The sequence below is a fragment of the Sabethes cyaneus genome, chromosome 2, assembly GCF_943734655.1.
Source record: "Sabethes cyaneus chromosome 2, idSabCyanKW18_F2, whole genome shotgun sequence".
NCBI classification, from domain to species: domain Eukaryota; kingdom Metazoa; phylum Arthropoda; class Insecta; order Diptera; family Culicidae; genus Sabethes; species Sabethes cyaneus.
The window spans coordinates 184,770,707-184,798,394 of record NC_071354.1 but is presented as its reverse complement, the minus strand read 5'-3'; the positions used below and the strand labels follow the sequence as shown (position 1 = coordinate 184,798,394).

General features: G+C 41.8%; 1 protein-coding gene across 4 annotated transcripts; it reads left to right on the top strand.

Moving 5' to 3' along the window:
• The first annotated feature begins 25 nt into the window (after positions 1-25).
• On the top strand, positions 26-23,764 carry LOC128733935 (dnaJ homolog subfamily C member 13). Of its 4 annotated transcripts, none has more exons than XM_053827810.1 (17): positions 26-53; positions 739-1,145; positions 1,209-1,349; positions 1,615-1,770; positions 10,416-11,011; positions 11,076-11,328; positions 11,392-12,189; positions 16,019-16,575; positions 16,634-16,802; positions 16,862-17,989; positions 18,050-18,247; positions 18,305-19,623; positions 21,070-21,988; positions 22,047-22,592; positions 22,651-22,773; positions 22,842-23,100; positions 23,161-23,764. In XM_053827810.1, exons 2-17 carry the CDS (start codon positions 957-959, stop codon positions 23,286-23,288), a joined length of 7,479 nt encoding a protein of 2,492 aa, XP_053683785.1. In that variant the 5' UTR covers positions 26-53; positions 739-956; the 3' UTR covers positions 23,289-23,764. The 4 variants fall into 4 exon arrangements, with proteins under 4 accessions (XP_053683785.1, XP_053683789.1, XP_053683787.1 ...); XM_053827812.1 differs by lacking the exon at positions 26-53 and adding an exon at positions 100-161; XM_053827811.1 differs by lacking the exon at positions 26-53 and adding an exon at positions 172-327.
• Positions 23,765-27,688: the final 3,924 nt, after the last annotated feature.

Genomic DNA, 27,688 nt, shown 5'->3' with positions numbered 1-27,688 from the left:
CGACGACCAGACGAAAAAAGATTCACTCCTTCATCTTCGAAACGGGCTTTATCGTAAGTGCGCGTTAAGTTTTTGCAAAATTACCTGTATTTCGGAAGTGTTTTGTGCTATAGTTATTATCAGTTTGTAGCCGAAGCAATGCTGCAGCGAGTGTGCATGAAGTTGTATTACGAATTTTCCGTTTTGATGGCAAAAATTACAATTTTCTGCAAACTTTGACAGTCGAGTATTTTTTTGCAGCCGCTAGGGTTGCTTTGCTGATGCTGACGACGAACCAACTTTTGCACTCCCCTTTTTTCTGCAACAGCAAATCGATGTTTTGTTATGGTATCTGTTTATTTTGTGCATTTTTATTTACTGAAAGTTTTCGGTTTCGCTTCATTACTCTGTGACACGAATGGACTGTTGTGTATAATTTAGAGCTCTTGGTAACTAGCTGACATTGCGGTCGATTATTTAATAGTGGAAATTTTGATTATCAATTTGTGTGGTTTGTTTGCTCTGCTGTGGTGGGATGCATTCTGCTGATTCTGCCTGAATCGAAAAATGTTCGCTCTTGTTTAGGGCGGATGCATTGCTTTGTGTTAATGAGTGGCATTGATGGTTTCGCTCGTAATGTATTACGCTAGCGATAGCAGTATTTTATCTGACTGAACAGTGATATGTTTGCTTTTTTGAACAGTTTTGTTATGTACACACATTACGCGGACTCTACAAAGTGGAATTTTTTTTTTGCAGAGCACTATGAACATTCTATCGCTGGTGTAGATCGTACGGATTGATATTTCAAACGAAAAAAGCTAGTACGAAGCTAGTGATAGTAATTGTTAAGCAGTACGGTGGATGTTGCTGCAGTAGTAAACAGAGTGGAAAAGATTAGACGCTGAACAAACGCGGTATCAGCGCTTTCTTACGTATGCGATAAAGAGGAAAACTACAGCAACTGCGAAGCGAAGATGGCAGCGAGAGAAAGCATCGACCTAGAATGCTTTCTGGTGACAAAACATTCATGGAAAGGTAAATACAAGCGGATTCTTTCGATAGGATCTAACGCAGTGTCTACCTACAATCTGGATAAGTTTGATCTCACAAATCGCTGGCACTACAATGAAGTGGTCAGCGCACTGCCGAACAAAACCGGCAATGTAAGTATCAGTGTGCTAATTCTATTGAAATTGGTATTAAAAAATTCGAATTCTATTTCCCAGACTGCGTACGAGTTTGTACTGAATTTGAGAAAAGACAAAAAGATAGACACGATTAAGCTGTCCTCGGAGTACCGCAATGAAATTCTTACTTCGCTTTTGAGAAACTACAAGGAATTTGCGGACAAACCGAAGCATGTTTTGGTGAGTATTGGGTTTGCTTAGCATTAGATTTGGTTCATTATCCTTACATTATTCGGCTCGGTTAGAATTTGACTTATGTGGCAAATTTTTCGCAAGGAATAGGTTATTCCACTGTTCCTATCCGTTTCCTCTTATTTAGCCTAGCATTAGAAAATTAGCAAAAAATGGTAAAATTCACTAGAATTTTCTGTAAGCGTTAAGATATCGGTTGGTTCGAAGGGAAACCGCGCGAGTTAATTTACGTTCATTCTGCTTTCTGTTCCAGGATGATGTAGAATGTCCTACTGAGTCCTCCTATCAGAGTGCCTCCCCGTCTACTGCTAGTGTTAGGCTAAATAGTTGGATTAGGATGTTTGTGTCGTCACTGCTGTTGCAACCGAGTGTCAGCGAGTGTTTGCCGTGCTGTGAGCTCGAATCCTATGTGAGTTGTGCGCAGCTTTAAAAGTTACCTATCCCCAATTGTTATTGTATACTCTGCTTGCGGTTCATCCTTCGTTCCATGGGAAAAGTATCTAACTAGTGCTGCACGTGTATTTGTTTCTTCCAGTTAAGCAGACAAAAAGCCAAAGTCCAAAAGTAGCCATCTGAGCACATGCTGGAAGCTAGTCAACGCTGGTCATCAATATGCTTCGCTTTACTAACATCTACTAAGAGGGCATTTAATTATCATTTATATATCGGGAGCACAGAGCTACTAATTTGCAACTAACATCTGAAAAAAATATGTTATTATTAACCACTAGATTATGTATGCCAGCTAATTTGTCAAGAATACCGGGCGTTCGGCACGGGTTTGTTAACAAAATGCACTCATAACATGTTCTGCTATTGGTTTAATCCACTTAAGCTAATGTGTGCGTCAATTTTACACTAAATAAACAGAAAAGAAGCTACAAATAGGGATGTCAGATTATTTCTCGATTAATCGAACTTATCAATTAACATTTAATCGATAATTTATATTCCGATTATTGATAATCGATTAACTGACCTCGATTAGCCGGTTTATTTGAAATTTTATAATTTAACAATATGTAACAAATTTAATTTATTACAGCGCAATATGGATTTTTCTGCAAAAAGGTCTTTTATCTAAATATCTCTAAATATCGCTAAACTGTATACAATCTTTCGATGTCAAAAGAAAAACATTATTATAGGGATTCCAATGGTATGATCCTTGCTCACGGCACATGTCTGTTTCTAACAATGTTGGACAAATAAAGGGCACTATCCTACTTTTTAGGAGTACAGACAGTGTCTTGATCAATAACTCTGGAACCCGCTGGCATCAAACCGATCTTTTTTCATCATAAGAAAGCTCAGGTGGATTCCGATTGCAGGGTATTTGATTGCTGTAAAAGTAACCATTTTACCCTAACCTTCTCAGTTATCGGCACTTAAATTACGGTAGCACGGTATTCATTTTGCTAAAATTACAAGAAACAAACAAGTCGTTTGAACAGCTATTGGAATCGGAATACAGAGATATTCGCTTTTACATCGATAAAATTAAGGTTAAATGCCGTTTATTTAAGAGGTTAAGGTTAAGGTTAAGAAACAACCACGTTACCGTAAATAAATACCCTGTCATCGTGATCCTCGTTATAATTACTTATATATGGCGAAAAAAGAGATACGGACTTTTACATGTTTCCATATCGAGAAAACTAGGTTAAAGACCTTTCTTTCAGCAAAAACTGCTAGAAATAGTTGTGTGTCGTAAACAAGCACCAAACTATTCAAATCCTTGTAATATTTTTATTAGAGAATGGTTTTAAACCTGGAAGTTCATTCGCCACTCTTGTAATATCTTTCTTTTAATACTAAAAAAATTGAACCTCGTCCCAAGTCCAGCGGTATTTTTAGATATTGAGAAAAAAGTATTTTTTTTTCTAATCAAAACCCTACTGTGCAGTGGTTGCCGCTTAGTTAGGTACTAAACTTGTCACACGCCATCAACAAGTTTGCCCGTAATTTGTCGCTTAAAATGCCACGCTGAAATCTGCAAACTAAGCTAAAGTTCATCTAGATATTAGTTGTGCCACTGGTTAAAGATATTTCGAAGTTTGTCAGTTTGCCAGACACGGAACTTTGTACGGGATCATAAGAGAACTCTTGCCCAACAAACATTTTTGTTGAATAACAGCTTATCGGTACACTGCCGCTCTTCGCATAACAGTCCCATGGCGAAAAATAGCAAGCGTAGAAAACGGCGATTGAAGTTTTTCGACAGTTTTACTTAATTACGCTCCCACAGGTTATTTTCAAGCGAACCTTTACTATAAATTTGTTAAAATGAACACGTTCAAATGTTTTAAACAAAAATTAGTTACAGATTTTCAATTATCATCAGTTTATCTTAACAAAATAGCAAAGGGACTGACATGCGAATAATTTTCGATTGAATCAGCAAAATCTTCGCATAACCGGCACACTGTCGATAATGTATGGTATGATTTTCGAGATTTACTTGCTGCTTTTATTAAAGAGAACTAAACTGAAGACTAAAAGATAGTTACGTCCAACTCAACTCCCCTCTACCCCCACCCCCTCAGTTCACATGATACCATATTCCAAGTAATAGCGGTGATAGGGGCAATATTGGCCGCTTACGCAAACCGCGTCACAAAACGTGTACCGCCTTTTCCAAATTATAATAACCGCCATTAACTTGCGATTTGATATGTCGGCAATGAATTAACAATGCATAAAATATTGATTGACTATGAATAGCTATCAAATTTAAATGTTTAAAAAATGATTCTTTTTGCTACGATCAATATGCTCGATTAATCAAAATTGAGTCAAAGAGATCGGACCATTCCTGTGTATGTTCATATGTCAATATTTGGGCTGACCTGTAATTGGTTCCAGTTATTAAGAAACTGGTGATAATTTTCACTAAAAATGTAGTAAAATAACTGAAACGAATTAAATATGAAATGGAAAAGTAAGGCCCCGTATAGAGTAAACGTGACAGCGACGCGACACGACTTCGCTCACATTCGCTTAAATACGCAACCCTGCTTCCGGCGAAAAAGTGCTGCGTATTTAAACGAATGTGAGCGAAGTCGTGTCGCGTTTAGTCTGGCGGTACCCTAAGGGTTTCAAAAACTGTTGTCTCTCTTAAAAATCTAACGATTATAGTTATCGGAGCAAGAGTGACCAAATTGATCATTTTCAGAATCATCGAAAATGTTTGATTAACTATAAAAATATCGATAATTTAAAAGGGTCATAAATGAATTATCTAATTTGAAACTAAATAAAATCCTTAAGCACATACGCAAATATGAACGCAAACGATATGTCGCAAACGATGCGTTCCAAAAAAATAAGACTTTATTAGCAAATGACAATAACAGGTACAGGTGCAAAAGTTGTTATATTCCCTATTTAATAATACAAAATAAGTAAATCTAGAAACAATATGGTCAGTTTATTGAATATAATGCATTTATGAGGCATTATTTCAATTTAATAAGGGGCAGAAATGTATGTGACTGTTATGCGAATATTTTTGAAATGGGACAACACAAGTGGGTTTTGTTTTTCTATTCTTCGCGAACAAAGCCTACTATTTTATAAGTTTTTCTTAAAGTACAGACAAAATCAAACTAATATTCGCAATAAACTCAAAATCACCAAAAATCGCCATGGGACTGTTATGCGAAGAGGGGCAGTACAATGGTTGAATAACTACTATTCAAAAAAAATGTTTGTTAGGTGATGTTCGCCTGCTGAAAATATTATTCCATTTATTCATACGATTTTTGCTCCAAGTGCTGTTGAAATTTGTAGTGTCGTGTTCATTTTAGAAAAAGGTTTTAATCCATCGAGCCTGCCGGCTAGTTAGACAGTCAAACTTGTAAACATGCTTGTTGATTTACGACTAAGACTAAGCTAGTTTAAATGACAAATGCGCTGTGCAAACCTTTGGCAGAACTCTCTAGCAGTCGTAAAAGATGCCGTTGTTAGTCAACCCTTAAAGCAAATTAGTTTGTTAGGAATATTTCGATATTTAATGAAACCAATATACACAAATCGTTTTGAAATTACGTTGGTATATTTCATTTTGTCGCTTTCTACAAATAAGAAAATCCAACAGAAACAGAACCATTTATTTTTATGTCAAAATATTGACAAATATTTTTACAAAAAAAATTAAAATCTCTTAAACAACACTCCGCCTGTAAGGAACGTTGCAACTTGGCGACGCCAGTCGTGCACCCTACAGGTTTTTTATGGATTAATATTGAGCTTGCTGACGTTTATCGTACGCACACATCGACGCGCGATTTGTTGTGGCTGTTGTTAGATTTTACATTGATTTTACACGTTTGTTTTTGTTTTCCCCCAGTTATACCCCGGTAAAAAAACATACGTTTGAGTGATAAACGATAAGTTTTTGTAGCCTTTTGCACTGGGCTTAGCAAGCTCTATGCTCTCGCAGCAGAGATCGATGAGATACAGCAACAGGTCCGTAGCAAAACAGAGGAAAGACAGAGCGATTGATGTATCAAGACGAAGCTCAATGCGGCTACGCGATTCAAATGCAAGTGAGGTCCACGAATCCGTAATCCCTCAGCAGCTTCTTCTACGAGATTTGGTCTTCCATATGGACGAAGCAGTCGTACAGCTCCGCAATACTGATGACCCGGCGCTATTGCTGCACAAATTACCAAAACTGCGAGTCTCCCGCAAGCTAATAAATGCAATCAATATCCTTAATGGACACGTTTTGCCTTTGCATTTGAATGCTGCCCAGCACCTAGAGGATTGTGGCGGCTGCTAAAAAGGTTGGGATTGCGCACAACGCCCAGAGCAGAGCATTTAATGCCCAAAGAATAGCGTGAGCCTCAGCAAAGCAAAGAATCTCAAACAAACGAGTTGCAATTGGAAGACTGATACGACAAAAGAATAAGAGTTCAGTGATAACGAAAAAGCGTTTTACGAGCAAATTTGCATCGAGAAGCTCGATTACAGGAGAGAACCCTGTACAGTCGTGGCTAGTGTGAGGTGAGGAAAGTTGTGGTGGCATCGAAGTAATGCCGGCTATCATTGTCACGGCAGCAGATGGCGCGAAGCAACACAAGCAAAGCAAAGCCGTGGGACGTCCTTTCTAAGACTTGACCCTTCTTTATCGACAGATTTCGCAGCCGGCTATTAGAGTACATGACAGTTACGGGGCTAGTGCAAAAATCCTACTGACTATCTGGCAGCCCCGCCTAGCCGAGATTCGAACATACGACCGGTGACTTGTTAGATAAGATCCAAGATAACCGAGTGCTACAATAAGGTACTACGTGAGCCTCACACACTTCCTGATTTTGCCACCCGAAGCACCACTTTGAACATCCTCAAAGACAGTAACACATAAAACTTATCAAAGTACAGGCCAATCATATGCTTACAAAGTACAAAGTACTTGCCATCATTGCCGCGAAATCTCATTTCACTGTGAGCAACAAAACATCCTGACGGAGGAACAAAAAGGCACAACCAGAGGAAACTCAGTTTGGTCTACATTGACTACAAGAAAGCATACGACTCCATACCTCACACGTTCTTAATTAGGGTGGTGGAGATGTGTAACAAAGATCCTGTAGTCGTGTGGTTCCTGCAGCATGCAATTTGGCAATGGACTACTACAGTACAACTTAGTGATGGGAAAACTGAGTTGCGCTCGAGAACGTTGCGGATTCAAAGAGGTATCTTCCAAGGGGATTCATTCAGCTTAATCGACGCTTAATAGAACCGGTCATGGCTCATGGGTATAAGATTAGGTATGGCGACGGCGAGCATGCAAATGTGACCCATACCTTTTATATGCATGATCTCAAGATCTATTCTAAATCAATAGAACACCTAGGAGTAGCTATCAAATTAGTTGAGAGAGAAAGCAGCGATATCGCTATGAAATTTGGGCTTGACAAATGTCGAGCACTACAACAGCTTCAAGCAGGGCGCTTGACTAGTTTTGATGGCTACGAGTTCTACGATGAGGAAATGGTTAGGGATATGGTTCGTGGCGAATCGTACAAATACCTTGGTTTTAGGCAGCTCACCAGTATTTGCCTCACCGACATCAAGATGCGGGATACATTTTTTGTCGAGTGAGCTATGTCCTAAAGTCTTTGCCATTCCCTTGCTGACCTACAGTTTAGGAGTAGTTAAGTGGAGCAAAACTGACCTAGAAGATCTTGAGAGGAGGATGCGGCGAGAATTCAAACAAGTGGGTATGCGTCACCCTCAATCGGCACTAGAGAGATTTACTTTACCACAAGTATAGAAGTGGGTGTAGGAATAGTCGACATTCAAGCACTGTGCGTTGCTCAGGTGAGCCCGATGCGTGAATATTTCGTAGAATGCACAACTGGACACGGAGTATACAGAGCTGTTTGTGCCGCTGATAGGGACTACAGCGCTTTACATTTGGCGCAATCAGACTACGATTCAGAGGCAATCTATTGTCGATGGAAGAGAAGATTGCATCTTGGAAGCAGAAAGCAGTACATGGTGCTTACCCCTACCAATTAAACCGGCCTTATATCGACAAGACCGCGCCGAACTTGTGGCTCTCCCGTGGTGAACTCTCTCTAGTGGTCGAGTCCAACATGATAGCCATTCAAGACGGGATTATACCGACGAGAAATTGTTTACGGCATATCTGGCATCAAGCTGTGGAGGACCATCAACCACAAGAAACTATCGACCACATTATAGCTGGCAAATGCAGCCTGTACAGAACACCACAACAACGTAGCAAAGATATAGCACCAAAAGTTGGCGCTGCAATCTGGTTCGTTAGAGGAAGATGTGCCAAAATACCGCTACAAACTTAGAAAACGACCATTTCAAGTTGTTTTGGGACTGCACCGTTCTGACGGACCTTTTTATTGACCACAATCGAGCGGACATTACGGTTTACGGCAAGGGTAGACGAATAGTAACCATTATTGAGGTCGCATTCCATTGAGCCGTAATTTACAGTCAACACGCGGTCCCAAATGATGTTTTCATTTAGGTCAAACAGATTTCTGCTAATGTTGATCAAAGTGCGCTAGAATGTATGAAGTCATCTCGATAAGCAAAGAAATACAGGTAAAGCTAACCAATTTTAGTTGGGTTTATAGATTCAGAAGGGAGAGAAAAACGTTTCGACGTTTTAACGTTGACATGATTGGTTTTTCGACCATGTGATGCATTTGCAAATTTTGATGTTGATTTTTTGATGTTTGGCGATGGATTCCCGTTCTAAATACTACGTACTAGGTGTTTGGTCTCGAGGGTTAGGAGGCTGGTGTGACTCTATGGTTTAAAGCTTCTGTCGACTACCGCGAACGCCCACGTCGCGGTTGAGGACAATCAGTGCTAGGCGGGGCTGATGATATCTCCACTTCTTCACTATACTAGATGTTACAACTTAAATAGCACAAAATGTCCCGTGCAGAGGTTGGAGAATTCGCAAATTGAATATATACACCAAGCATCGGCAAGCAACTCTACCACGAGTATTGACCAAAATGAGTGGTTCAATTCGCCACATCGAATGAGCCGCATACATTCACGCTTCATAGCATCGCTGAATATACGATTATCCTATAAAACGCAAAAGTGAGAAATCAAACTTTTTGTTACTTCAAAAATTCACGGTAATACTATTTTGGACACTTTCTGGCATTCTCGGATAAATTTTATCCATTAAGTTGGCAACGTTCAAAGTTCAATATTCAATTTTTCAACAAACTTGCGATGTTCATGATGAGCTATACTCGTGATAAAGTCATATGCCGATAAATGCATCATCGGCAACAGAAGTAAATAGTGTATGTTGTTGATGAGGGACGTTCATAGATTCAAATGTTAATTTTTTCGTGAATTCTCCAACCACTGGTCCCGTGCAAAGATCTATCATCACCATCATCATCATACTTAAAATAGGACATCTCAGCCATTGCACTATGGGCAAAAACGAGAGAAAAAACGGACGCAATTAAGATACGGCCTGCAGGCTTATAAAACATAAGTGGTCTTATGCAAAATTTTCCGGAGAATCGCGTCGTGCCCACCACTTTCCTGTTTGTCATCGGGAAGTGCCCAATTTTGCACATTTTGCCCTATTTTTGACATTTTTCACGCTTATTGGATTATTTCAAGCAAGGTTTTGAGAAAACAAACCGCAAAAATCTATTAATTTTGTGTAAAAAAGTCCGCAGAATCGAATAGGGCTGATCTCATTTATTTTAGAGCAAATTAATTTTTTTGGTTGAATTCCCGTTTGGTATAGTTTGGTAACGGGAGCTCAACCAAAAAAAATAATGTGCTCTATACTAAATGAGATCAGCCCTGTTCGATCCTGCGGACTTTTCTACACAAAATTATTAGGTTTTAAACTTTTGTTTTCTCAAAACTTTGCTTGGAACAGTCCAATAAGGGTGAAAAATATTAAAAATAGGGAAATATGAGCAAAATGGGGCACTTCCCGATGATAAACAGGAAAGGGGTCGGCACCACGCGATTCTCCGCAAATTTTTACTTAGGATTACATATATTGTATCAGCCTGCAGGTCGTATCTTAATTGCATCCGTTTTTTCTCTCATTTTTGCCCTTAGTGCGTTGGTAGAGAGATTTTAGAACTGAACATCATTGGAGATATAACCAAAATGTAGTCGCAAGTATCCTCATTTTTGATGCCGGGGACGTAAAGCTTAATAAATTCCCAAACCCACATGGATAATTTTAGTTTGACGAAAAGCTTTTTTGTATCACGACAGAATCAATTCTATAATCATTTCGATGGACGAAGTATCTTCCAATAACCTCTCCCACCAAAGACTACAGTTACAGTAACCCTATGGGTAATGTAAGAAGCATTGTTGGTTCGTTCATTTACATCCTAAAGTTGTTACATGTTTCTTCTCAATTTTTGGTTTGCTTGTTTTTGGGCATGAAAAGTTACGACTTTCTTGGTGATTGTTAAACTTATTACTTCTTTTACAGTAGAAGCTAACAAAATATTAAATAAAGACTAATCAATTTCTTTTATTTTCCACTTCCAGAAATTCGATGCCTTCAAGCACCACTGGTCGGGCACGACTCTTCCGGCCGTGCTGGAGGTCACTCCCTGCTCGCTGGACCAGCTGGATCCGACGACCAACACCGTACTGGCCAGTTACAACTACAAAGACATCGATAGCGTGATCGGTATTCAGGACTACACCGATGGGATCGTGCTTGCCTACGGGGGCCACAGCCGGTTGCATCTGTTCCGGGTTCACAACCACCACGACGTGGTGCAGATGATGGTGAACAATGCTCAACAGTATCTAGGTGTCGAGATAAAAGTGCGCAAGAATCAAATCACGCTCGATCAATTCGAACGGGAACGATTCGGTTCGTACAGCGGTGATCAGCATCAAACTTCACTGTCGGAGTTTATCGTTCAAAAGATCACTCCTCGTCACTCGGAACCGATGCGTCGGATACTATGCCTGACCGACACTACCATCCTGGAAAGGGACCCACAAACGTACAGCGTTTGTACCTTACGACCATTAATCGAAATCTTCGCTCTCATTCGTTACGATGAAAACATACAGAAATTTTCCATTGAATATAAAAATGGATTAACCAGATCATACCTAACAAATGACCGGTAAGCTGTCATTCTTACGTCCAACCCACAACTAAGTTATCACAATTTCCGGTGATTTTTTCAGAGATTCATTGCTGGCCACGCTGTTGGATTCGGTGCGATCCTGTGGCAACCAGGATGTTCACGTGCGCATCTCTAGAACTCCTCGAGGAAAGCGAGTGGGCCCGCTAACCGCACCGGTAGACGAAGAGACTGAGGCCAATCTGCTGCGCTACATTATTAGCTGTTATCAGTACCCGGTTAAGCGGTTGGATGTTCTGGAACGATTTAATGCAAACATTCCGTACAGTGGACTGAATTACAGTGTCACACAAGAGGTAAGTTTTTGGCGTACCTACTTATTTCATGCCTCGATGCTAAAGACGCGTTAATTTTTTCAGAGTCTATTTTCTGAAAACAAGGAACGATTGATAACGGGAGCCTTGCAAGCCTTGGTTGGCGCTGGTTCGAAGGAAGATCTCAACCAGTTGAACAATGTTGACCTCGAGGCTTCATTTCATGTACTGCGTCGCTTACTGGCGAGTAAAGTGGGCTTTGCTGCTTTCACAAATCTTCCGGGCTTTCGCGAAACAATAGGCTTTCGAGTCGTGCATGCCCTCAATCGCAACAATTTAGCCGTTACATATGCAGCAATCGATATGATTAACTCCCTCATGCATCCGATGCATGCTGAGTATGAATTGAAACAGGAACAGGTGAACAAGTCTTCGCTGCTTCACTCGAAGGGCTTTCTCGAGCAGCTGCTTGACATGTGGGCCAAACATGTTAATCTGGGATCCGGGGCGCTGGTGTTGTCTGCCATGCTGGATTTTCTAACCTTTGCCCTGTGCGTTCCCTACAGCGAAACAACTGATGGAAAGCAATTCGATATGCTGCTGGAAATGGTAGCGACGCGTGGTCGTACGCTGTACAAGCTTTTCCAGCATCCGTCACTGGCGATCGTAAAAGGCAGCGGATTGGTTATGCGAGCATTGATCGAGGAAGGTGATACGGCCATCTCCAACCAAATGCAATCGTTGGCTTTGGACGAAGCAGCACTTTGCCATCATCTTCTGGTGGCTTTGTATACACCGTCGCATGATTCTACTATGGCCACCCACAGGCAGCTGTCGCGGCATCTGGTTGGACTGTGGATTACTGATAGCAAAGATGCTATGAATCTGCTAAGGAGGATTTTCGTAAGTATTTAATTTTTTATGTTTTAAGCTAAGGGAAAGGCGAAAAAGTTCCATTCTTGGACATAATCATTTGAAGGCAACTCAAATTTTTTTGCGGCCTATGGTTGTAAAGTATGCGTACAGGACGAATTTGAAATTTTGTCTCAATTCATATTAATTGTAACGCTTCAAGCCGACGATAGTAGTCATGAAATGAAAGTTCTAATATTTCGGCAATTAACGAAAGCATGCATTACTCGTAAGCAACTGGGCCAGGCCCAGTTTCTCATAACGCAGGCCATCAGCTGGGCGTGGCATAAATGTGGATCGATAAGTGATCGGGGCACTGGAAGATTACCAGCTAGAAGTTGGTTTACGTCACGACTGCATACAAGTACTTTCGATAGCTAAGCATGTTTACTAAAAGCCATGTGGACATCTCGGTCTCGGTCTGTTGTTCTGGTTGTACCTGGAGACTTCACACTTTAAGGAATTTGGTCCCAAGAAATGCTACCTAAAGTTTGTAGTTGATATAAATCCAAGAGACAACTCAGCGGTACCATTGAAACCGTTGGAAGACAGACAGAAGATCCCGTTTCACCCCGCCATCAGGGCCTTTTCAACCAAATTTAACCCAAGAAATAGTTAAGCCTAGTACTTGGTATTGATTTTTTTGTATTCAGATTAACGGTATCCACTCAATGCGTATAATGATATTTTTCCCGTTGATTCGTTATATTACATACAATTCGGGACTCGTTCATTGAAGTGCTTCATAAGGCGATGTATCACAGTGAAGTTAACACTCGCATGATGGGGAGAGCAGCATTAGAGAAGTCTGAAACATGAATGAAGGGATCCGGAGGGAGACAATGCACCAGCAGGGTTCAGGACCACTCGGGGTCCGTTGAAACATTGCAATAGGATGCCGGTAGCCACTTTTCCGCTTTTTGCCAAAGAAAACGATCCGTTATACTATCAGCTTTCAGTCGAAGGATCTGATGGTCATTCTCACCTTGTTGCATCGTTAGCCACGTTCAGTTTACTTGGAACCTACCACCATTCGCACATTTCTGAAAACTGTAGCATCTCGGTAACTCTGAAACTAACGAACTGACCCTCGTGGCGGTGGCGCTGGTCCTTCCAAAAGAGTAGAATTCAATTAACCTTTGCAGCTGCGTCTCATATTATTTGAACCTTTCCGGGTTTGTTCGTGTTCGAGACTAGGAACACAGGTAAAACCCAGCGATCAGCCGATTGGTATGTGCTTTATCGAAAAGTCAACTATCTAGAAGACGTAATGATCACCAGCTGGATGTGTTAGGGATTCTAGTATCATGTTTGCTCGTTCATCTTCAGCAGACAGGAGCAGCTTGGTTAGGTTTCTTACTCCCATACTGTCACGAGAAAAGAATTCCTTCACTGTCTGAAGGAGATTGTCGTCGTTGCAAGAACAGTTGTGAAGTTGTAGTGAAACCTATTCGGCGTATTTCGGAAATCGTATTCACCGCAAACGATCCAACCCAAACGAGTTTTTGTTGCAACAGGTTAGCCAAACTCTTCCTCAGAACTTTTCAGGGCAAGCCCCAACTGGGTGTGTTTCATTCCGAGCAGAATACGCAGATGCGTGTCCTTGTTCGACGCAATAGAGAGGCCTTCAAGAGCATGGTAGGAACACTTCAATTCGTTGATGTTCAGAGACTCGTGGGACAATATTAATTGATTGACTGTTCGTACATCCTTGAGAGTAGATCTCTCCGCTCCCTTGCTATGTCCCGCTACTTGGAGACGGACAAGTCCTTCTAGAAACGTTCAGTTCTACCTGTGGTTCCTTCGCCAGCTCTTGATCCAGTAGAAATGATCCTGAGCTATCGTTTAAAAAAGCATAAGTATGCACTGTTTTCTTCGGTCCATAGAGCACAATCGGCAGATAATGAAACAGTACTGAACTGAACGTCATTTGATGCGTAACCAAGTCTAAATCCGGTTGCCTTAGTTTGTGAAGACTGTCGATTTCTTGATACAGTGCTAATGCTCTGGCTTTCCTTTTGCTGTTCGTTATGAAGAAGTTCGTGGTGGCGGAATGTGCATCCATCTTTGCCGCAGGGGTCCGGCATGCAACTACCATTGTGTTTGCAAAAACAATTTCGACAGAGTCCAAAGTCTCGGACAACGGCCCACTTGGAGTCTTTTGAAAACTATTGAAACCGCTCGAATACGCAAACTGATTCGAAAACTGATTTACAGGTTCCTTTACAAACCGAACATTTTCCTTTTGCTGAGAAAGACGCTTCCGACGGTTTGGGACGTTTCGGTCAGCTGCACATTCTTGGTAGGGGAACGCAACGCAACGGAACTCGCAGCTTTCGCAGAGATATACATCCATGGGGATAAAAATTGCCCAATTGAGGTACGGCTGTGTCCTCCGGTTATGGGCCCAGTTTATCTTCGGTGATAATTTGTCGACGAGCTGATGCAGAAGATTCAAGTTGTACATGTATTTCTCAAGGCCGCATGACTCAACCGAATCATAAAAATTCTGTACGTTCTACTAGAGTCTCGAGTGCACAACCAGCAGGCAGACAACTGATTTTTTCAATTAATGAATGTACATTGATTGAATGTCTTCCAGTTGTCTATTTTGGCGCTTTCCTCCTCTGTGAACCCATACAGCAGCCGAGATCCGCTATGGCAGATTATACACGAACACAGTTAAACTTACGCCGAGAGAAAGTCAATTCCCATCGAATTAAACAAGTGCTAGCTGATAGGATTCCGTGCCGCGTTAGAAGGGAAGACCGCTAACGGTCTACGTCTACAGAACAGGATAGAGGAGAGCACCTGATAGGCAGAATCGAGCAATGTTATGCCTCGACAGTTTTTACACTCGAACTTTTAAATAGGGCAAATGAGGACATCTAACCACTCTTCCGGCATTTGTTCTTCCACCCAGATGCTGACAATAATCAGTCACTCACTCTCCGCTTTTGAAAGTTCAGCCGGGGAATCATAAATCGTTTGAGCAGAGTTGGCTATTCCAGCTATGTCGCTAGGCTATTTGATACTTTTCACGTCGTCTTTACGAAGTGGGAGGTAGATAATCGGATCCACTTGATACTCGAAGAGAGACTGGTTACGATTACTTTGTCTCATAGTCGAGTTAGGCAATCAGCGAAATTTTGTGCCGTTCTATCTAGTCACAAGCGGACAACTGTTGCTAATATGGAAGTTCGTCTGTGCCACAGTAGCAAAAAATTATTAATTTTTGTTCGGAGTCCATGCACGTTCTGGTAGTAAATACACATTGGCAGAGTTTTGTGCGGATCAAGCACAGAACTAGAAGCGGGATACGCGTTAACCGTTAACTGATAAATGGCTAAAGAAGATTTCGCATTTGCTTGGACTGGAAATTTGAAAGCCCCAATTCCTACACCTATATGCAGGTTTGGGACGATGGTTGGTTGCTGACGGCATTAACTCGGCAGCAGTTTGCAGGTTAGGTGCTACTGTGAAGTCATTGCAGCCGGATATCTTATCCGAAGTCGATAGCGATAACGAGGTAGTCACCGTGAGTTGTGTGCAAGTTTGAAATTTTGATTTGCTTTCTTTCTTGCGCACACAGGGCCGGCCGACTATGAACGGTGAAACAGAACCCGTAACATTATAACCATTAGGCCGTATGAATAAAAGAGTTAGAGCAAACGCTCCCACGGTCTTGACTCGACGAAACGGTGGTGACTCGGCCAAATTTTTCACTGAACAGTTTATTATCATCTCTCAACACCTTCCACTTTTCACCTGTCACGAATAGTCTACTTATCCGTTGTATGCCGCTTATCTTCTATTTCAGCCTGCTGGATTGCTCTCTTTTCTGGAAAGCGAAGACCCCGTACCGAAGGAGGACGTCGAGGAGGACAAGCTCAACTTTCGCGACAATCTGAAACTGGCGGTACAGCATTCTAGCAAGAACAAGCGACTGAACTATCTGATCGAAAAGCATCTGGAGGGAATCAAACATTGGGGTCTGAATCTGATCGATCGCCAGGAAAAGATTCAGCAGTCGCAAAAGAATCGACCGATCGTGCTGCGCAATCGCCGCCAGAAGAAGAAGGTCGGCGACGAGGTGATCAATCTGCCACTGTTTTTCTACCAGTTTAACAAAAACCATGCCATGCCGAATCTGATCTGGAACTTGAAAACCCGCGAAGAGCTGCGGGCGGCTCTGGAGAACGAGATTCGGCAGTTCAATGCCGATAAGGATTTGGCCGGCAGTATGGTAGTTGCCTGGAACTATGAGGAGTTCGAGGTGCAGTACCAATGTTTGGCCGACGAAATCAAGATCGGTGATTACTACATCCGGCTGCTGCTGGAGCGGGATGATTGGCCGCAGAATTTGGTTAAAAATCCGTAAGTTACCTCATGCCATTAGGTGTTCTGACGTGTTTTAAGTTTTTATATTTCATAGAATTGAGCTGTTCAATGCCCTTTATCGAAGAGTACTTTGCCGGAATAGGTTGAATGACGATCAACTGACGGTTACGTCTCTACAAGCTTTGGCTAAAGTGTACAAGCGATACTATGAAGATATTGGATATTTTAGTGACATAACGTATATCCTGCAAATGTTAGACCGAGTAAGAAAAAATATTTATTTTTACATTAAAAAATAATGCTTAATTTACTTTAATTTTAGTGCTTATCGCCAGCTTTGCGCGATGCGCTGGTAGGGCTAATTAAAAACTTAGTACTGCATAAATCCAACTGCCGTCCGCTGGTTGATCACGTCAATTGCTTAGTCGATTTGGTGACGTTAGCTCACATGCACACGGGTCGTGCGATGCCCAACACAAAATCTAATGTTATCGAAGCGGGTCCCAATATGAAACTGCACGAGGAAAAAGATTGGTATTACAACGTAGAACGGGAGAATGAGAAACCGGAACGCTGCGGACCGGTCACTTTTTCTGAGCTCAAAGAACTGTGGAATAAGGGCGGTCTTTCACCGAGAACACGCTGCTGGGCCGTTGGTATGGATGGGTGGCGTTCGCTTCAGCAAATTCCTCAGTTGAAATGGTGTTTGATGGCTAAGGGTTCGCCTTTATACAACGAAACGGAACTAGCCCAGCATGTGCTGGATATACTTATCAAGTGTACCAGTTTCTTCCCAAGTCGAGCTCGAGATGGGGAAGCTGTTCTCATACCCGGCCCGCGGCTTTCACGAAAATTATCGGAGTTTATTTGTTTACCACATATCGTTCAGGTGTGCTTAACGCATGACCCAGGCCTGTTGGAACGAGTCGCTTCATTGCTTTGTCAAATTATGGAAGACAATCCGGAAATGTCAAAAGTCTATCTCACCGGTGTGTTCTACTTCATGTTAATGTACACTGGCAGTAACATCCTTCCGATTGCCCGGTTTCTAAAGATGACGCACATGAAGCAAGCCTTCCGAAGTGAAGAGACCAGCTCACAGTCGGGCATTATGCACCGTAGCATCCTCGGACAGTTGCTGCCGGAGGCGATGGTGTGTTTCCTGGAGAATCACAGTGCCGAAAAGTTTGCTGAAACATTTTTGGGCGAATTTGACACCCCGGAAGTCATCTGGAGTTCGGAGATGCGGCGAATGTTGATCGAGAAGATATCGGCTCACATTGCCGATTTTACTCCCAAGCTGAAGGGACACACGATGGCACGATATCCGTACCTGGCAATCCCTGCGATTAGCTATCCACAGCTTGAGAATGAGTTGTTCTGCCATATCTTTTATTTGAGGCATTTGTGTGACATCAGGAAGTTTCCCAATTGGCCGATACCGGATCCGGTGCGTAATTCACTCTTTCATGGGGTGTTTGAAGTATTTTAATGTGTTCTTTGCTTCTAGGTACAATTGCTGAAGCATACGTTGGATGCTTGGCGTAAGGAGGTCGAAAAGAAGCCTTCGCAAATGACAGTAACGCAAGCCTACGAAGATCTGGGCATCGATCTGGTAAAGAATCCACAACCGGACGAATCTATCATTCGTAAAAGTTACTATCGGCTAGCGCAAATGTACCATCCGGATAAGAATCCCAAAGGACGGGTTAGTCCGTACTCTGAATTTCTTGACAAACATATTTTATTCCGTTTTTTTCCTTAGGAAATCTTTGAGCGAGTGAATCGTGCGTACGAATTTCTGTGCTCACGAAGGAGCACCAACGATGGTCCTAATCCTGGAAATATTGTGCTCATTCTACGTGCGCAAAGTATTCTGTTCGACCGCTACGCGGACGTGCTTCGACCGTACAAGTATGCCGGCTACCCGCAGCTGATCAAGACCATCCAGCTGGAAACTAAGGACGAGCAACTGTTTTCAAAGACGGTTCCGTTGTTGAGTGCTGCTTCCGAACTGTGCTATCACACTGTTCATTGTTCGGCTCTGAACGCAGAGGAACTTCGCCGCGAGGAAGGCATTGAAGCTTTGCTGGAAGCCTACTCTCGTTGCGTCTCTATTATGGGAGTCGATTCTCAAAAGGATTCTCTGCACTATGAAGTAATATCGAATATCACACGATGCTTCGAAGTGGCGTGCCGATTCGAAAACTGCCGAAAGAAGATATTAGAATTGCCGCAATTAATAGTAGATGTGTGTCGCGTTGTCTACTTCAAGCACTCGTTATCAGTGAGTTTGGTCACAAGTTTAGCAGCGAATAACCATGATCTGCAGTGTAATCTCGTACGGAATGGCGTACTCTGGTCGTTGATGATTTTCATGTTTGACTACGATTACACGCTCGACGAAAGCGGTGTTAACACGGATGAAAAGTCAAACAATCAACAAGCAAGTAACAATTTAGCGAAGCTATCACTACTAGCTTGCGTTGCGCTGGCCGGATATCATATGACATTGTTGGAAGAAGATTCATCCGTTGTCACGGGGAAAACAGTTCCCAAATCGAATCCCATCTCTCGTAGCGATTCTCCGCAACAGTTAACCGCACCAAGGAGCAATTCTCTCACCCAAACGCAAACCTACTCTCAAAATGCGTCCAATTTAATACAGAACAACTCTAGCCTTATCCAGTCGGTAGCAACTATCGATCGCACGCTGTCCGAGCGGGCAGAATCTCTTACGTCGACCAACACAACGGAATCGAGCGAACCAATCGAATGCGAGAAAGGCATTAACAATAAATACAAAATTTCCAGTGCTGCCCCGACCAATGTGGTCATCAAAAAGATTCTCGACAAACTACTAACAATGTTCGTTGCGAACAAAATGGTATCCGATAATGAAACGGAAGTCCTAAAGCTGCTAAGTTCCAACACTCGCAATCCGTACCTCATTTGGGATAACGGAACTCGTGCGCAGCTGCTGGACTTTCTGGAGTTCCAACGGTCGAACGCATCCAGACAGCAGTACGATAATATTGCCGATGTTTACGAGTTGGTAAAGAACTTCTTCTACGATGCTCATAGGTAAGTAATTTACTGATTTGCTATTGAACTATTTTGACGTAGGACTATGTCCTACGGGAAGGTAGCAAAGGTAGTGGGTCATTCCAAAAAATCTAACTGGCTCGTGCTGTTTCAAGTAGTCGTTTCCATTCAACTCGATTTTGGGCCACATCCCACATGTCGCCAATTTCCCAGTCATCTCAGAAGTTCCAAATCACTTTCGACCTGGGATGACATTGCGATTCTCGTTTCGAGTGATTTTGGTTCGTTTCGACCACGTTAAACGAATGGGCGAAACGAACCAAAATCACTCGAAACGAGAATCGCAATGTTACCCCTGGTCGATTCATCTTGCACATTGAGTCCTCTGTTCCTGTTACCGGTGGAGTTGTTGAAGAGAACTGTTTTCGTCGCACTGTTGTTCGGCATCCTTACGACGTGTCCGGCCTGCTGACTTTCGCTAGATGTACGATTAGAATATTTCCAAGCATTGCCTGTAGCTCGTGTTTCATAGGTTTCTGCCACTCTCCGCTCTCAGTTTGTTCCGTTCGAACACGGCAAGGGCGCATGTCTTCCGTGAGCAGCGTCACGGTTTCAAGTCCATAAAGAACTGGTCTAATAAGCGGCGTATGTTTGATCGCAGTGTTTTGCGAGGGAGAATGTAGGCCCTATCACTTCTAGTTCGTCGCCGTCAATGGTTACCGTCCGTAGGAGGCACGCATTTGTTCTCTGTGAGACTCTTCCTTTCATGATTTTGATTTTCGGCGCATTTATTGTCAGCCCATTACTGCTAGACTCCGCTTTCTGTCGGGCATACATTGCCTCCGCCGTCGCAAAGTTCCTGGCTATATTTGCATGTCCGCTCGTCGGATCACCCCCAATGAGCAATGAGCAATGTTAAATAGCATGGATGTGTCACCTTGTCTCAACCGTCTAGAAGGGACTCGAAAGTGTCTCCGAGTTGCACACGAAACACATCACTCAATTCAATGGATCCGGAAAACCTTGTTCGTGTACCAACGTTATGCCGCGATAGCTGCAGCAGTCCTCCGGTACCTTCTTCTCCTCCTCCGAAATCTTGGAAATAACCCAGAGCCGTTGTCAGCGTTTTTCGGCCATGGTTATAAAATTCTGGCGGTTTGCGGTCGTTACCAACGGCTTTGTTGGTCTTTAGCAACCCGATTTTTCGTTTGACTTCTTGGAGATCAGGTATTATATCTTCCATGGGCACTCCTAGGTTAACTTCCGTTCCGCTTTTGTAGTAAATCCTTCTTCATTACTTTCCCTTACCGTCCCTTCATCAATTGTAGAATCATCGTTTCAAAAAAAAAATATTAATATATGTCTGACCGCATTTCAAGGTCATGACTAAAGTCACGAGTTTGGTCAAGCTTTAATAATAATTAACACAAGTAACATCGATTTGCCATTGAACTACATATTTTTTCATGTTGATTTATTCCACAGAGATGAGCTTAAAATCGGTGGAATATTCATCCGAATTTACAATGAAATGCCGAGCTTCCCGATTGTGAATCCGAAGACCTTCGTGATCGACCTGCTCGAGTTCCTCAAACAAGCCTTCAATTATCTAACAGCTAAAAACATACGTCCTATTCCGCCTCCGGTCAGTGTCAACAACGTCAACAGTCAGGGTATTCTGATTCCGACCAAAACGTGGAAACCTCTAGTCCCGGTGAAGAGCAACAGCAATCCAGTGAACAGCAACGTGATTAATAACAATAATAACAACAACAGCAACAGCATCAATAACCACCGCAGTGCTGCCAATCAGTTACAGAAACAGCAGGATATCAGCGCCGTACTCAGCGAGTACAGTCGAGCGAAGCAACGAAGTCAATTAGCGAGGTCAGATCCGTCCGGCTCGGATGAGAGTTCCAAGGTCTACGATTTCGCCTCGAATCCCAACGCAATCAATCACATCGTGATGGCACTGAAGGCACTGATTGCCGTTATCAAATCGAACAGCAACGTGGAAATCCAGTGTATCGGTCATTTCGAAATGCTGTTCGGATTTTTGTCGTCCAGTTTATGTGACCGGGATAAGGTACTCAAATCACTGTCACTGGAAGTGGTTTGCCTTGTGTCCCGAAACAAGGAATGCGTGACGGAAATATCCGCTTGCGAAATATTCGGACTGTATCTGGTGGCCCTCAAAGACAAGGATCTGCGGGACGTCCAGCAGAAGGTGCTGGAAACCCTTTCCGGTTTGCTGAATGTGCCAAAAATGATCAAAGAAGGTCACTCAAAGGGGGCGGTTATCTATTTGCTGGATCTGTTCTGCAACTCCAACAACCCACAAATTCGGGAAAGTTGTGCGGAACTTTTGTCGAAAATGAATGCCGATAAGCTGAGCGGACCGAAGGTAGACGGTTGTTTCGTTTGCATTGCAAGTTTTTTCTTACAAAATCTCAATTTTACAGATACGCATCACCGTCTGCAAGTATTTGCCGTCAGTATTTCTGGACGCCATGATTGATTCGCCGTCGGTGGCCGTGCAAATGTACGAATCTACCCACGAGCACCCGGAGCTAATATGGAACGATCGGATACGAAGCACGGTATCGGATGCGGTACACGACATGGCGGACAGCTTCTACATGCAGCAAAAGCAAAACCCAAAAACACTCTGGCGAGACCCGGAAGTGTTGCCGGAAATTATCTCCAACGAGCTTGTGGTTTCCGGAGTGTACCTACGGTTGTACATATCGAATCCTGGATGGACGTTGCGCAAACCGAAACAGTTTCTTTCTGATTTGCTGGATTTCATAGTGGATAATATTAGCCGAAATGGGGTAGACAAAAATGTGCTCGATATTTCGACCAACGCCCTCGTGTTACTGCTTAATGCGCAGCCGAACCTGGCGGATTCCGTGCCAGTACTAGGACACATACCGAAATTTTTCCGTCAATTATCGGTACAACCCAGGAGTGCTCTCACAGTATTGCATCAGTTGTCCCTTTCGGAGGTAATTGTATAAAAAAATAATTGTTGACTGGCTAATTAAATTATAACCACCCTTAAAGATTTGTGTGAGTGCCATTTCTCAAACCGATTGCATTCTTGCACTGAAGTCTTGCATGGAAAGCCACCGCGAGCTACTGGCGGCAGCATCAGAAACGTTGAGCAGGCTCTTTAAATGCCAGCACGTAAGTTCTCATGGTCTAGAGTTTTTTTTAGATTTGATTCTTAGAATTGTGACCTTACTTTCAAACAGGATTCTCTCATACGGCAGTCACTGGAATGCCAGCTGATTCCATTCCTGCTGGGTCTGCTGGAGAGTCGAATAGAATCTACCACGAATCCTGCGATGGTGAAGGCACAGATCGTTGCCGCCCTGAAAGCCATGACATCGAATTTAACCTATGGTGATCGGGTTGCTCACATCCTGAACCAAAATCCGGTGTGGGCCGAATATCGTGATCAGAAGCACGATCTATTCATTACCGACACCAACGTGAGAGGTTATCTAACAGGTGGGTTACCTCTTTAGTTTGTGTTTGTGTAGATCTATCAATAACTACTCTTTCTTCCAGGAGCCCCCAATACCACCGCCGGCTATCTGACACAGGGACCAGCCAAGAATGTAGAGGTACTAACATCACCGCCACCAATGGACCGCGATGATCCACTGTTTGTGCGTAGTAGCAGTAACGACGCGTAAGTGTGCACGGCACGGATTGGGTGACTCGCTGCTTTGGAAATTGAAAGTTCTCCCTCAAAACGCGCAACCTAGAGCGATCGATGATCGAATGCTCTCTGGTTGGCGATCGTTTATCCAAAATTCCAGTAGCTCTCAGCCGAGATAACATCCTACAGCACCACGTTCTCGGATAGCAAGGACGCGTGGTGGTACCATTCGTTCGGTAGTTTGTGTTCTGTAAAAGAACTGATATACATATTTTAGCTAGCAGGAAAATAGCAAAGAACAAACCGTTTACAGTGACCGGGTGGTAGTACCGCTGAGGAAAAAATATCGAAAAAATTACGTTGGTAATTTACGAACATCAGATAATAGCTTCTAAAGGTATAACTGTACACTATATATTGAAAATTAAGGCAATGAATTTTTATTATATTGTGATATTTTTAAAATGTAATTTATATGGTGAAGTCCAAAAAACTTCGAGAAAAATAAACGTCAACACAAATTAGAAAAAATTACAGAATGCAGAATCGAGCGGATTTGACGAGAAAGAAAAGAAATCGATTTCCTCTGTTGTCAAGAGTTCCTGTTCTGTAAATTAACAACTTTTGGAAGCTATGATTAAATTTTGAGGTAAGTAAAATGAATTTAAAATAACTCTGCTTTTTATTTTGCCAATCAAACGTCACAGAGAATGGTCGACCAAAATGTGAAACCCCACAATTGTCCTGTTCTCGAATTAAAAAAACAGAGGGTCAAGTTTCGAAAACTGAAGTGCGGTAGTGCGCAATACATAGGGTATTGTCGTTATCGTCGGGCCACTGTTATGGTCGGGCCATCACGATTTTACAGTTTTATTAACTCATGATATCTATGCTACAACCATTGTAAAACTTCTTACTGTGATAGCTAACTTTTCACAATATTGTGAGTTTCAATCGAGTATTCAAAACACTCGTACTGATTTCAGTGACTAAATCTTACAAAAAAAGTTTTCCAGGCGCAATGAACTTTTCTTCAAGAAATGATTCATGAAATGCAATTATCGAGATAAATTTTGAAAATGTATAAAGTGTGTTGTGCTGCACACGAAGACTATAGAAAAATCCCCTCCAGTAAGGTGTTTGGGAAGGCTAAGGGGAAATACTAGAAAAGTGCTATTTGTAAAGGTCGGGCCACTTGAGTAGTCATGGTTGGGCCACCATAATTTTAAGCGCAGAAGCGCAATAATCGCTAGAGAATGTCAGTCACGTAAAGTTTGAAGAAATAAAGCAAAATTACTACAATAAAACCCTAAATTTTTATTGTTTTTTTTCATTGTAGTTGTACACTTCGGAAAAGGCGATTGTAGCAATATTGATTTTACAAAATCGCCAAAAATTCGCAAAAATGCAATTAAAAATAGGTTATATGAGCCTATACGAGTCGTTGTTCCCGGAATCCTTTCTTTTCATGTCTCTATATAGAATTTCAATACGTATGTCTTAGATTTTCTGCAGTGGCCTAACCTGTACAACATGGCCCGACTATGACAACATTTTTTGTCTTCACGTAAATGCCCATAACTTTTTTATTTTTCAAGCAATCAGCTCAAAAATTTCCAGAAATATTTCTTATTCTTAGACCTTTACAACGATGTATTTAGATTTCTAAAATTCCTTTTGAAACGAAAGTTATGGGCGAACGCCAAAACGTGGCCCAACCACGACGACACTCCCCTACTATTAGTCACAAAAGGCCGAAGCTAAAACAAAAAGAGCGTGCCAAGCCTGCTTCTTGTCTCAACTCAAAAATTATGAGACGCTCAAACTGCGATGTTTAAATTCAATTGGGTACTCCGTTTGATGCCAGCTTATTTCAATAAATCTTCTACCTTTATACCTAATTCTCGTAATTTTGTATCGTTTTAGGGATTGATAAGCGTGATAAGCGTTTGAGAATCTCAACTTGGTTAGTGTATCCGAGCAAGTTTCTCCGCAGGTCGTCATTACGAATGCATTTCCTGATAAACGAAAAATATTGAATGTGAAAATATCACACTGTTTGCTGTAAAACAATCCCCTAGGTCATTTCTCACAGGTATGGTCAACATTTCTCTCTATGTATAAATTGCTTTTTACTTTTATGCAAATGTTGTTTGGTTGAGAGATTGGAATTAAGGTACCACCAGAGTACAAACGATGGCCGTCTCGACCTAAAGTGTTCATTTTACAGTAGAAGATGCTTGATGACCTAAAACGAAATAAATAGGCCTAATTAAAATAACATATTAGGCTTACTTACTATCAAGGTCGTGTGGCTCAGCTGTATACCCAAAATCGAAGTTTCGTGATCAGCCGGGAACCGCTCAGCCTTGCACCTCCTAACTTAGCGACTCAATAGAGAATTACCGTGTATGGCCGCGTGGAGGCGCTAGGTAGGTAGCTTGGGCTGGCAAAAGTTGTGTTGGACGCTTCGTCATTTGCGTTCCACTGAATTACTCCATTCCAGAATTCACAAATTACTAAGGTATGTTGCTGCTTCGTCGTAATTGCCTATTCCCGTCCCATCCAACACAAATTATTAAAAATATCAGCATTTTCGTGACACGCAATGCAAAACTAGTTATTCTCTAATATTTCAGTTTGTTGTCCATCATACGCGATCAATCAAAGTGAGCTGAGATCTATTTAAATGCTTTTTATCATTAAAGAAGTCCTTCCAGCCAAATTTCCTACGTTTTTTTCGCGCGACGAAGAAAAAATGTCGACTAATCGTTTTAATTTCCGTCATTTTGTCTTATATATAAAAATGGATTTCTGTCTGTCTGTCTGTCGGGATGTTCCTTATAGAATCGAAAACTACTGAACCAATCGGCGCGAAAATTTGCATGTAGAGGTTTTTGGGGCCAGGAAAGGTTCTTATGATGGTTAGAGACCCCTCGCCCCACTAAGAGGGGAGGCTCCCATACAAATGAAACACCAATTTCTGCATAATTGGCGAACTAATCAAGCAAATGGAACAAAATTTGGCATGTGGGTGTTTTTGGTGACAAGAATTTTTTCTATGATAAATTGAGACCCCTCCCTTCTTTAGAAAGGGAATTATGACTCTTCTTCCCCTTAAGAGGAGGGGCTTCCATACAAATGATATACAAATTTCCTCATAACTCGAGAACTAAACAAGCAAATGGAATCAAATTTGACATGTGAAGGTTTTTGGAGGCAATAATTTTTTCTATGGTGAATTAGGACCTCTCCCCACTTTAATAGGGCGGGGGGGCTCCTATACAAATGTCATAGAAATTTCCTCATAACTCGAGAACTAATCAATCAAATGGAACCATATTTGGCATGTGGGCGTTTTCGGAGACAAGAATTTTTTCTATGATGAATTAGGACCCCTTAACTTTTTAGGAGGGGGGGCTCCCATACAAATGAAATACAAATTTTCTCATAACTCCAGAACTAATCAAGTAAATAGAACCAAATTCAGCAATCTGAGGGTTTTTGCAGGCAAATTATTTTTCTATGGTGAATTGAGACCCCTCCCCTCTTTAGGAGGAGAATTATGACTCCTCTCCCCTTTAAGAGGGGGGCTTCCATACAAATGACAATGAAAATATTTAGCCATTTTGCCGTACTCCAACCAGGAAAATATCAGTATTACTGCAAATATCTGCTGTCAAAGCGAAAAAAGCGAAAAAGCGAAATGAAACTTTCAATCTTTTCCGCAAAGTTTATGAAAATCCGTAGATTTGAGCACTTGTTCCGTAGGTCCGTAGAAAATTCCTAAATCCGTAGAACTACGGATAAATCCGTAGATCTGGCATCACTGCGATTTAATCGCACTGTTGTATTTTATACAACGCCTATGAAACGATAACTTTATCTCGGTATACCCTCGAGACTATGGCAATAAAGAAAGTTCCTGTTTTTAGTAAAGTTGGTCAGTAGACCACGATCTTTCAATCAGTGAACAAAGTTTCATAAGTTTTTCACCAGGAGGCGTTATATTCGGAAAAGTTCTGTTTTATAATGGCATGAATAAAGTCATGAAATCAAAAATTGTGAATTGCTGTGAAATCATGACTGAACTGTCATATCAGGCAGCACAAAATCATGAATAATAATTCATGATCTTGGGTTGTCTTGAACCACAAGAAGATCGTGATATCATAATTATTATTCATGGTGTATTTTCATAGAACATAAGCAAAAATCGTGAAATCATGAGTCATTTTGCTCATTCTGAAGATTTAAATTTTTTCTGTAAAAAGCATATATATAGTGTCTTACCTACACGATTGAAAGTGCAAATGAGTTGATGGTATACTATATCAATTTATATGACTATTGGCCATAATCCATATCAACTCAGCATTTTATAAAAAAAAGACATCTAAATATAAAATTGCTCCGACTTGGTTCAAATTTTGT

Excerpts from the sequence above, each read along its gene's own strand:
- LOC128733935 (XM_053827810.1), top strand. The coding sequence starts at position 957 with ATGGCAGCGAGAGAAAGCATCGACCTAGAATGCTTTCTGGTGACAAAA. Across the intron at positions 11,329-11,391 it reads ATTACAGTGTCACACAAGAG|AGTCTATTTTCTGAAAACAA; the intron begins GTAAGTTTTTGG and ends TAATTTTTTCAG. Across the intron at positions 23,101-23,160 it reads CGTGAGAGGTTATCTAACAG|GAGCCCCCAATACCACCGCC; the intron begins GTGGGTTACCTC and ends TCTTTCTTCCAG.